The 12,618-nt window shown below is 48.0% G+C and overlaps 1 protein-coding gene across 4 annotated transcripts in view; it reads right to left on the bottom strand.

Annotated features, from left to right (window-relative positions):
- The window catches only part of SAMD4A (sterile alpha motif domain containing 4A), a 218,303-nt gene that overhangs the window by 33,600 nt on the left and 172,085 nt on the right, over positions 1–12,618 (bottom strand). For all 4 annotated transcript variants that reach the window (XM_074996232.1, XM_074996233.1, XM_074996234.1 and 1 more), the window contains 2 exons: positions 3,417–3,526; positions 1,441–1,527 (listed from right to left, as the gene is read on the bottom strand). In XM_074996232.1, the coding sequence (XP_074852333.1) occupies positions 1,441–1,527; positions 3,417–3,526 (197 nt within the window). The remainder of the gene's footprint in view (positions 1–1,440; positions 1,528–3,416; positions 3,527–12,618) is intronic.

The raw sequence follows: 12,618 nt of genomic DNA, 5'->3' as shown, positions 1-12,618 counted from the left end.
GGGATCCCACCCAGGGGTCCTGCACTGCATGTGTGCTGCTCACAGGGCTGGGAGGGAACAGAGCAGCAGAGGGATATGCGGGTGATTGTGTGGTGCGGCACTGCCTGGCTCACACGGGGTACATCGACCCGGCAGGCAGGAGGGCGAGCACACTAAAATAATCAGCGTGGCCATGGCAGGACAGGCAGTGGGTCAGGTTAGCTGCCCATGTACTTAAGTAGCGGGTTGAGCACTACTGTCCCTGGGTTGCTCACCTGAGCCAGCACCTGGGCTGCCACAGCCCCATTGCTGTTTCTACACTGTGCAATGTATATCCACCCAAGTTAGGGTAACCCCACACCTAGGTGTGGTTCACTTTCCCACGCAGTGGCACCTAGACCACTTACACAGAGAAAGAGTGAGTCTCCTCCACAGCCTTAGCAGAGAGCCAGCTGACTTTTAGCTCACACTGTAGAGGCTCCTGCCACTAAGCTCTAGAAGTCCCAGGTTTGAGTCTGCCTGTGGGCAGTTCCAATAGGAATCCTCTTTCCCGATGTTGTGTAGACCTACCCACCCAGGGTGTGTCTACACAGCAAAGTTATTTCAAATTAACTTTATGAGCACCTACACAATGCAACTGCTATTTTGAATAATTTAAAAATAGCGGACAGCTTCTGTCAAATTTGGTAAACTTCATTTCACAAGGAATACACCTATTCTGAAACATTGATTTCAGGCTAGGGGCTGAGTAGGAGCTCTTTCAAAATAAACTATTCTGGAATAGCTTATTCTGAAATAACACTGCTATGCAGACATAGCATTTTGGACACTGCTTGCTGGGGCTCTAATCTGAAATAGGCTCTATTGTGTGTGGACGCACTATTTCAGAATAAGTTTTGCTATTTTAGGGCTTTTTTGTAGTGCAGACACTTTATTTCAGAATAGCTTAGTTTGGAACAATAACTCTGTAATGTGGACACACCCCAGATTGGGTAGGCAGGGTCAGAGAACAGGTGGAGCACTGGCTTCTACTCCACTGGGCCAGGCAGTCCTGGGGCATGTATGCTATGTGAAATATAGTGCTGGTGCAAGTTACACCCTGCAATGGTTGGGAGAGAACCAGGAGCCAGCTCACAGCTGTACAAAAGCCAGCAGGCAGCCTGCTGATAAAATGCAGTGTTTGGTCAGTGCTGGGTTTGTGATACAACTAACCAGCTGGGACAAAACCAACACAGAAAATCCTCATTGAAAAAGATGTACTCGGTGGGAAATAGTCAGCAATAACCACTAAGTATTTCACCTGGAAAGACACAGAGAAGTCACCGTGTCAGTCTGAATCTTCACAAAACAGAAAAGCAGTCTTTTCTTTGTCTTTAAAGTGTTACAGGACTGCCTTTTGTTTCACCCGGGAGTTCATTCCTGGATATTATTTTCATTGAAAAAGAAGCAGAACTGACTTACCCTTTCTAATGACTTCAGAAGATTCTGCCTCTCTTTCAGCTTTTGGATACTGATGACTATTTTGTGCCTTGCGCCTTTGGTAACGTTCTGTGAAGATACAGCACAATGTGACATTAACACTTCCAGCAGCCCCCAAGGTGCATAAAAGTCCTATTTTTCATCTGTGAAAAGGCCTGTAGTAAGTTCAAGAAACCTTTGAATTCAGGGATTATCAAAGAAGCCTTAGGAAACACATTATAAATCCATTGAAGATATACATTTCTCACTAGCTTGTGTGCCCTCCTCTGGAGTGGCAATATTTATAAGGGGCAAAGGGTCTTCTCAGTGACTTAAGAAAAACAGTTTAAAATCTAATGTTTGGTCTGGGAGCAGAACTCCCATGCTCGCTGCCAGCACACAGATTTCTGTGATTCAAAGCAAACAAACACTTGGTCAAAAGTGAGAAAATTACTCTCCGCCACCTGCTGCCTTGGTCCACGGTTTGCTTGCAGTTGTTCACAGTTCTCTGGATGAGTAGAATGTGTTACACTGACCACTTGTGTCTCTAAGTGTACATATCACGCCTCACTTTCAAACTAGTCTGCACAAGCCACGGCAATGGTGAGAAAAGCAATTATCAAAAAAACATTCAGAGTTAGGAGCCAAAACAGCAGCTCCCAGCCCAATTCACCACTGTGGTACTCCAGTTTTATGCGGAGGTAACTCTACAGTTATCCCAGCTACACACTGCTGTATCTCCACTTGTATCCTGGCACAAAACTGGAGTAAGGGCAGGTGACTCAGACCCACTGGCTCTAAGGGCTTATTTACACCACATGGAAGATTGATCCGGTCAGGGTTGATCTTCCAAAGTTTGATTTTGTGCACCTGGCAAAAATGTGCAAAATTAGTCTGTCTGGGATCGGTAGTTGACCTCTCTACTCCTTGCTATCGTGAGGAATAAGGGAGGTCGAGGGGAGAAACACTCCCATCAACCTTCCTTAGTGAAGACAGGTAAGTCTATTTCTGATACATCAAGTCTACCTATGCAATAGTTGTAGCCAGAATTGTGTATCTGAAATTGACGTAGTCTCCTAGCGTAGGACTAGTCGAAGAGAGGTATGAGAAGCTTAGGCCTGGTCCACACTTAAAATGAGATTGACCTAGCTAGTTGCTCAGTGCTGTGAAAAGTTTCATTTCCCAAGTATCACAGTTAAGCAAACCTAACCCCCGCATAGGAGCTGCTAGGAGAGCTTGAGTCTTTTGGCATGATGGACCACAGGAACACTCTTACAGTAGCATAATTGTATCACTACTGGAAGTGTGGACGTGGCCTCAGTGAAAACTCTACAAAGCTTGGAAGGGGCTAAAGAAAATGGTAGTTTAAAAAAAACCCATAAAAATTAGCTGAGCAGCTACACAGGCCAGGCATCTGAAAAGGATCACAATGTCCTCTCCTGCAAAAATAGAGTCCATTAATTCCATTAAACTTATGGAATCGTCCCACAGAGGAAACTGGAATCTACTTGCAACATGGCAGCAGCATTTTTATATGTAATGGTGCTAATGAAATCTATTTATTCCAGGAGTCGCCTGGAAAGCAATCTATTAAGGAGATTTGTAAAGGAACAAATAAGTCAGCCACCAAACTCCTATCAATTTTCAGTGGGTGCTGGATGTCTGGATGCCATTTGGACCTCCGAAAGCATCCTCTTTAACATTCAGTGGTGAAAGCCAGTGTGCAGTTCTCATTGGCTTTGAGAAGTCAACCTATGTCTACACCGACAAGCTTTTGGCCAGGTCGTTCAGGGATATAATGTGTCGTTTGCCCCTCGCCCCTTTCCCTTAGGGTGTTTCTAGTGGGTTTTTTGCCATGTTAACAAACGATGCAGTTTTCAGAGAAGCCTATCAGCAAACTGAACAGAGTGTTTTCAATTGTGATGACTCCAGAAAAAATGCAATGTGACCAAGAGTTTTATAGCTAACTGGAGACATACTTGTGCCTCGAGCTGGCATTCAGTAAGCGCCATCATTTCTTCATATGTCATCTGGGAGAAAAGAGCTGCATACTTGTGCAGGCGGAGACTCTTCAGCCAGGCCGGAACATCTGCAGAACAAAGGCAAGGAGACAGAGTGCCTCATTATTTGATGATGCCATTTAACAATGTAACACAAAACCAACTATAACATGAGGAGTTTATTAGGCAATGGCTTCCTTGTGGCTCCCACAGTACTGTTGTAGCGATAGTGCCATGAGTTTCAGTGCACTTTAATGTTAGCAGTGAAGGGTTCCCACTGATTTCCATAGTGTTTCAGATGTATATTCAACGCCAGGATCAGTCCCTTGAGGTGGGGCATTTCCTAGGAGATATGATTGCAGTTTATGAGCCACAATGAATTACTTTGCTATCTTCTGAAGAGTCATCTTAATTCCCAGTTTACATTGTTTTAAAATCCTAGTGTGATGTCTTAGATAGACATGTATTCAACAGCACTGAGACAAGACAGAGGAGTTGGCTCTTTGAGCCATAATAGGTCACATAGTGCTGCAAACCTGACAAATAAGTAAGATGACTCAGGGCTGGCTTTAGGGGAAAGGCACCCAGGGCCAATCTGTATTTTGGGTCCTGCCCTTAACACCTCCCTCCATGCCCCAGTGCCCACCAGGCCTGGACAGCCAAGTAGATCACCTCTGTCACCCCATTACCGCTTGACCATGGCTGGAGAACTGCACGGAGAAGGAGAGCATTGACAGCCCCACACGCCAACCCCCTAATGACCTCAAAGAAACAGTGAATGAGGGAGGGGATCCTGACATGTAGCACGCGCCACTGCAAAACTTTATGCGTTCACTGTCTCCTCCCCACTGGGGCACTCACAGAAGCCTGGGGAAGCCCAGATCATCCTAAGGCTGGTGGGAGCAGGCAGACAGACAGCCCTGCAGGAAAGCAAAAGGAAATGAGTGCTCTCACCACGGGTGCCCATCCACTGCGCGCTGTCCTGACAGAAATTTTCACAACGCCTTTGGCTTGCTGCTGCTGCCACCTCGGCCTCTTCTGGGCTTAATGTGTAAAGAGGCAGCATATCCGCTCCCACCCACCCCGTGCTCCCCTTCTTCAGCTTCTTCCCTTGGTCTCATGGCACAGGGTGGCTCCTCTCCAGTCTCCTGCCCCACCTTCTCAGACACCAGCTTCTTTGTGTCTTTCTCTTGCTCAAGTCATCACTAGAACCCAAACAAAATCTTCTGCCTTGACCTGCCTGTTCAAGAGATCTATACCCCAGGGTCCTGTGAGGACCCCTCATCCTTAGCACAGTCCTGTCCCCGAGACTCATCTGCACCACAGTGCCCCCCCCTCAGGTGGTCGCCCACTTCTCAGGCCAGTTAGACTCCCAGGGTCGATTAACACTTCATCCAGTGCTCCTGGAAGTCAATGGAAGTCATTAGCAGGCTTTGAGCCAGGCCCCTTCCGGATGGGCATTAGCCACATATTTAAACAGCTGTCCAAGCCCTAAAAGAGGGTTAAGAATGTACAAAACTCCACTGTTGCACAACGAGAGATCAAGGCCTTGATGGGACCTCTATTTTATGTGAGCGCAGGATGCAGCTACATAGGAGCTTGGCTGGTGGAGCTACAACAGGGTAGCTACCACGCTGCTGCTATCTCCAGGAAAGGGGAGTGGGGGTTAATGTCCATATTTTCTGGAATCTGGAAATTTGAGACATTAGTGAGTGCGTGTTAATGAAAACGAGCAAAGGACTATTTCCACCAACACACACACACACACACACACACACACTTATGAAACGGGGAAAAATTGAGATAGCCATTTAAAGTGCTATAAGGAAATCTTAATGCTTTTACTTGCTTATGTTCTATTGTTATTGGGTATGTCTGTCAGTAGTTTGCTTAACAGGGATGAGTTTAAGCAAGCGCTTAGGGCTATCCATAAGCTTAACTGCTTTGCTGCCTAATATCAGAAGCTGATTTGACTGATTTTTGTTTTAGCATCATGTCTGTCCCTTTGAGCTACTGACACCCAATAAACGCCCATTTTACCTATTTTAGACAAAATGAAAGGTTACGGTGATTTCTTATTTGACTGTATTTTTTCAAGTTACTTAGAAATGGCATGGTTACAATGGGTGCCTGCTTAACTCCCAGCTCAAACAATAAATGAACATCCAAATAGGAGGTAAAAAGCCAGGAGGACACATGGAGCTTTGGGGCTTGTCTGTGGTATATCCCTTTCAAGCGAGAGTTTGGCTAGTCTTCTGGGTTTCCCCACCTGATACACACCCAAATGGCTCCAGAATCACAAAATCATAGGACTAGAAGGGACCTCGAGAGATCTAGAGCAGTTCCCTGCACTCGTGGCAGGACTAAGGATTATCTAGACTGCTGCTGACAGAGGTTTGTCTAACCTGATCTTGAATATCTCCAATGATGGAGATTCCACAACCACCCTAGGCAATTTATTTCAGTGGTTAACCACTCTCATGGCTAGGAAGTTTTTCCTGAAGTCCAACCTAAACCTCCCTTGCTGTAATTTAAGCCACTTGCTCCTTGTCCTGTCCTCAGAGGTTAAGGAGAACAATTTATCTCCCTCCTCCTTGTAACAAACTTTTAGGTATTTGAAAATGGTTATCACCCCTCTAAATCTTTTCTATTGCAGATTAAGCAAGCCCATCTTCACTCCTACATCATGTTTTCTAGACCTTTTATGAGTTTTGTTGCTCTTCTCTGACTTTCTTCACTTTAATCACATCTTCCCTGAAATGTGGCACGCAGACCGGGACACAATATTTCAGCTGGAGTCACCAGGACTTAACGGCCGGACAAATCTCACTCTGCAGATGTGTTTGCTATGTTGAGGGATTGAGCCACTACATTCTCCACCTGCATAAAACAAGGCACACATTCTGCTCACAGCAGCCTGGAAGCTGAACAAACTTTTGCCTGGATCCTTCACCTATTGACATCAGCGGCACCACACCTACTGATCTGCCCTGGAGTAGAGGAGCATTCCCACTGCTGCAGTGTCACTAGACTATCACGTCCTGTAGTCTGCTAGGGACAAGCCCTCCCCTGGCTGGAACTACTGCTGGGGCAGGATGGATGAGAGACGTCTGGGTGCTGCAGAGCCCTTTTCTAAGGGTGCACCTTCTCTGCTGCCACCCAGAGAGAGTTGGGTGATGGTCTGGGCAAGGGTGAGGGGCAGAACTGGTGGGCACATCAGCCTATTTCCCCTTTTGCAATGGCACAGAGGGGCAGGACTACCACAGCCCTGATGCTGCAGGAACAACTGTGTAGTGGGTCTGCAGCGTGTGGGGAAAGACTCCTCTTTACTCTGGTGGCATGGGCTGTTTGTTAGGGCGCACTCGCCCCTTCATGAAATATTTCTCAGGGGGTTATAAATTGCAAAGGCATGTTACAGCTGCAGAGAGTTCCAGCTTTAAGCAGGTCCCTCGACATCACAAGGGCATATGGACACAACCTCAGAATCTGAGCCGTAACTCTCTGGGCTGACGGTTACCTAGCGCAGGCTGTCACTGGGCTGGAAAGCTGTGAAGGATGCTCTTACAAAAACAGTTATGAGAAGCTCAGTTAACCTACTAGCCCAGAAGGGGTCAGCGGGGGGAGCTTTCAAATGCAGCCACCTAAATTAGGCCCACACATTTGATATCTATGTGCACAAGCACATGACAAGGCCCACAAAAACAAGGTGTTCAGGTGCACAGTGGACTGAAGAGCGACCTACACTCCTTCACTTGACAATTTAGCCCAGTATGTCTAACTCACTCACTGCCCCTACTGAAATAAACAGCTCCTAGCCAGGGTTATCCTTGTGAACTTGGGTACCCCACCCAGCCTGCACCCTGCATCCCCTGCCAGGGAGTCGGGCAGCAACTCTATCGGGGTGGGGTTGCTGTGCTCAGAGCTGTGGGGGCAGGAACAGGACAGAGAGGCGGCAGGGGAGCAGGTGGAAGGGGCACCAGGGTGGTAGTGGCAGAGGAATTCAGCTACTGGGGCTGGGAGGTGGAGCAAGGGCCAAGGGGCCAGGGGATTGGCTCGCTGCCGCTGGAAGGAGGACCGGGGGCTGAGGGGCCAGTGGAGTGGGCCGCCGGGGCCAGGAGGTAGAGCTAAGGTCAGGGGATTTGGGCTGCTGAAGGCAGAACTGTCCTCTGGCTGCATGAGGCATACGCAGGCACAGCCCAGGGCATCGTGGTGCCCCACGCAGCAGTGTACTCCGCAGATGCCTAAGGAGAACCCTGCTCACAGCACGTTCCTCAGCAAGTCATGCTGGGGCAGCTACTGCTCCGTGTCTGGGTGTACAGGGGAGTCTAAACGCACATACTGTGCGTCAGCCCCTTGGTGAGAACATCTCAGCATCTTCCTGCCTCACCGAGGGCCTTGCACGCACAGGGGCTGTTTGCTGAAGGTCTCACCGAACACCCAGTTGGAAAGGAAGAGAAGGAAACACCAAGTGGCCCAGAGAACAGTATTTTGCTCGCGTTCCTCAGTCTCAGCCACCATCCCAGGTCATAGAAATCAAGTGACTGATAGGCTAGATTTTGAGAAGCAACAAATGAAATGATAATTGCAGAGCAACTGTGGGAGGCAGGTATATAGCATGCCTGGAGGGCCTAAGTAAGTGCTATTCTAAAAGCTCTGACATGCAGCAGTCCTACAAATCTAGGCCCCACACAACAAAACTGCCAACTGAGGAATACAGTATCAGAAAGCTCTGGGTTGTAATGGCAATGGATATAAGCCCACCCAGCATGAGCCTGTGACTGAATTTTAACCTCGTTTGCACAGAAACATGGAGGTGCAGTAGTAGCGTTTTAAGTAGAGGTGGGGAAAATTCACCCAAAAGGTATTTGAGTAAAAGTACAGCTATTTGGGGAGGGGGATGTAATTAAGTAAAAGTCAAGGTACCCTGCTGGTAAGCTACTTGAATAAAAGTACCGAGGTCTCTCATCTTGGTTGTACTCAAGCATCCAGAAGTAAACTCCATTAATGCTTCTGGATGCTCAAGAACAAGTCAAGATACTTTTATACTTTTATTCAAGTAGTTTTCCAGAGGGACACTCTGATTTTACTTAATTACCCCCCAAAGCACATGTATGTTTACTCAAGTAACTTCTGGGGGTACTTTCCCCACTTCTGATTTCAAGTGGTGGAGTCACATCTGTCCCCATTTCTCCAGCAGGCATCTGACCTCAGCAAACACACACACAGTGCTGGTAAAGCGTGTTAGCAGATGTCGGGACAAAGGTACCAGCTCTTTATAAATGAGTATTGTCTACAAGAGATGGGCCGAACAACCCTCAACCTCTGCAGCCCAACAACTCATAGCTGGGGCCCACCTCTGTCGCCGATGGGGCCCTCAAACTCCTGATGCTTGCACACAAAGGCTGATGCGTAGCCTTGGGGAAAATGGAGTGGTAGGTGCCAGAATGTGCTGACAGCACAAAGCCCACCCCACGGAGGTGCAGCGCAGAGCCGCACGATCCCCAGGGGCTCACCAGAGCGCTTCCTCTCCCCCGTGTACGGAGACCGTGTGCAAACTGCTAGCCTGCAGCAGGTTCGTCATGCCACCCTAGCCTGCACCAGCTTCAATGTAATTGTGCTGTTACGGTTATGCCTTGGGGAGCCATCTTGTTTTTCCTGGAACTAGCTAGGGGGAATACTTAAGCTCCCCACAGTGCAGCATCCACAATTGTATGAGCTGGGGGCGAGAGGTGGAGGGAGGCTCCTTATTCCTCACCCTCTGTGCACCTGTAAAAGGGCCGGACAGACTCTAGCTCCGTGAAAGGAAACCAGAGTCCAAAGGGGGCGGAATTACAAGACGCTGAGGCCTTTAAGACGATTTAACGCTGGTACTTGGAAAGTCACCATGCTGGAGACAGTTATTACTCCCCGATGATCTGCAGCACTGCAAAGTGTTGAGCAAGTCTGCACACACACGGGGTTACTCTTTAATTACCAGTTACTAATAGTTCATTCCTCAGTCACCGGGTGATCGTTCTGAAACACTGTGCCCTGTGCTAATGGGGCTTTTTTCCATGCTGTGAGTTTCTACCAGTTACTTAGAAAACTCATCCTCTGCACATCAAACACAAGTCTGGAGCTGATCAGCCACATTCTGCTCTCAGACCTTGCCTGAATGCAGTGGGTGTCCTGGTGTAGCTATTGGAGTACAGTCACACCACAAAACCCTTCCAATGCAGGTGCAATTATACTGACAACAAGGTGCACAGGAGCAAAACCAGCTCTGGAGGGTTAAGCTCTCTTATGCCGGTATTCTGCATCTACACTAGGGGCTTGGCCATCAAAGTCACGTTACCAAATAATCACGCTCCTAACAGACTTACCTATCTGCACTATGAACACTCATATACATTCCCAAAGCTTTACCACCCTGGCTCCTCACACGCCACCCCAAATAAATCCCACCCCAATCAGAGTTCTGACTCTGAAAAAGGAGGCGTCAGAGACCAGCATTCCCTGTAAGCCCAGTACATGGGCAGCCACCCAGAAGAGATTCACTTGCTGCCCATCTGATTAGCAGAGCACCCACAGCCGGCAGCCTGTGTTTCTCCTGGTGGTGCATGTCCACACGTGCCTTGGTGCACATAACAGAATTTATTCCACCCATGGATGGAAAAAATTACAGGGAACACTGCCAAGACACCATAAAATCCACCTGAGACTTCACTTTTGCTTCTGGTACAGGATGAACCTCTCTAATCCAAAACTCTCTCGTATGACACCCGTAATCCAGCATGATTTTAGTTAGCAAATGACCACTTATCATAGGCATGGCCAAGTTCCCCAGGGTCCCATAAAGGTTGTTTACAGTCACCAGTCCTGGCTCTCAGTGTTCTGTGCTGTTATTTTGTTGTAATTTACCCCTAAATGTCTTCTCAGAGCCCAGTATGAAGTGGAAGTGTTGGCAATGTGCTAGGCAATTTTGACCTCCCTTGATCTGGCAAATTCTCCCATTTGACACCAATCGGGTCCTGAGGATGTTAGACTAGAGAGGTTCAACCTGTACTCAAATGGGTGTCAGTATAAAACCCTAAGACAGGCAGATAAGGTATGTCTGCATTGCCATTAAACCCCCATGGCTGACTTATGCCAGCTGGCTCAGGCTTGTAGGTCAGAGCAGTGGATTATACAGTTGTGTTACACACGTTTGGTGCCCCCGAAGTCTGAGCTCTGGCCCAAGCCTGAACGTCTATTCCACTACTCATCAGCCTGGCAGCCTGAGCCTGAGTCAGCAGTGGGTGTTTAATGGCTGTGTAGACAAACCCATTGACATGCTGGCAGAGATTTTAAGCATAGATTGAGCCTCACAGACATCAGTGTAAGTTCAGAGTACACTGACCACTACAGCAAAGGTAGGATCATGCAAACGTAGACCAGCAGTTCTCACCCTACGGTTCAGGACCACAAAGAGGGACACAACCCTGTTTTAATGGGCTTGCCAGGGCTGATGCTAGACTTGCTGGGGCCCAAGTTAAAGCCCAAAGGCATGAGTCTGGGGCGGCAGAACTCAGGTTGCAGGCCCTCCATCTAGGGCTGAAAGACCTTGATCTTTGCTCCCTCTCAGATGACAAGTGTTGGGTGGGCATAGGCTCCCCCTCCTGGGGTCATGCAGTAATTTTGGTTGTCAGCGGGAGGCTGCAGTGAAGTTTGAGAACCCCTGAACGATTCAGGGGAGACTCTGGATTTGCACCAATACACATATGTAAAGAGCAAAGTCTGACAATTAGAATATAGTTTCAGAACAGGTCACACCTTCCTTTAACAGGACGGCAATGTCCACAGCAGGGCTGGCCAATCCCCAGCTCTTAAGCCACATGTGGCTCTTTGAGCCATTAAATGTGGCTCCTCCTCAGAGCCGTGTGCTGGGAGTGCGTCAGCTGCTCTGAGCATGCGCCCCAGCTCTCGGTGGGAGAAGTGCGTGGCAGCGATGACGGTGGCTCCGGTGAGTTGCCGGCATCAAATTTGAGAGGGGGACTGCTGGTACCTGGCTCTGGGGGAGGGGGAAAACACTGGGTTAGAGAGGGGGTGGGGGGCGCCTGGTTCTGGGGGAGGGCACTGAGTTAGAGCGGGGGTGGTGCCTGGCTCTCAGGAAGGGGGACGTCATTGAGCCACATATTATATATTTATTTTATATATCTTTACTATATCAATATACAGAGATAGATATATCAAAATAAATATATAATACATGGCTCTTTGCACTCTATCCCTGTCTCTTTTTCCTTAACTGGTTGGCCACCCCCGGTCTACAGCAAAAGTAAGGGAACTGGGTGGAAGATATATTATCAGGCTAAATAAAGGATTCCTCGCTGCACTTCTGCTGCAGCTGAATTAACTGTTTGTGGCTTTCTTTTCTCAATTTCAAACCACCCACTAGGCACCATTTTTAGGATACTCCCATATGGAATGGATGTCTCTGCAACGTGCCAGCATCCTGTCCTGGAAGCCCGATGCACACAAGCAACCCTTGCTCAGGTGGTCAGTTCCACCAGTTTCACTGCTAGTTCCGGGAACAAAGCTCACTCACATGAGTTTTGGTTGCAAGACTGGGCTGTAATGGAAGACTAGAAACAGAAAACTCACAAACTGCATCTTTGAATAATGCGTCTTGATGTGCTGTTGACGCTAATCCGTTTCATTTCTCTAATTCTGATGGGATACATTTCATACTGCCACCCCAGTTACACATCTGAGCCAGTGCATAATCAGATAGTTTTGAGGACAGGATAACGGATTGTGCAGATCAATGGTTTGCATCAGCTGAGGATCCAGCCCAGGATTTTGTTCCACCAAAAACTAGGATCAAAAGGCGGGCGTTGTAACTCAGAATCTTGACTGCTCTTTTTGACGTCCATGTCAGACCATGTCCCGGATGCCCAGCAGAACTGGCAGTTATGTCCTTCCGCACTGAGACTACTTGTACACAAACTCAGAGACTGTGGAACGAGGGAGATAATACAAAATTATCTATGTCCTAGTGATGCCCATGGGAGCTGCTGCTTGGGGACAACATGATGAAAGCTGGGACCCAAACATGAGGATTTGAAAATGCAGAAAAATTACGGAACTTTTGAACAGCAGCTCTCAAATCACTGGAGTAGTTTTGAAGGATCCCGCTGTCTTCCTGGTGAGATTCTGGAAA

Source organism: Carettochelys insculpta, chromosome 6 (assembly GCF_033958435.1).
Source record: "Carettochelys insculpta isolate YL-2023 chromosome 6, ASM3395843v1, whole genome shotgun sequence".
Lineage (NCBI taxonomy): Eukaryota > Metazoa > Chordata > Testudines > Carettochelyidae > Carettochelys > Carettochelys insculpta.
The sequence above is the reverse complement of the archived record's forward strand: the minus strand, read 5'-3'. Positions and strand labels throughout refer to the sequence as shown.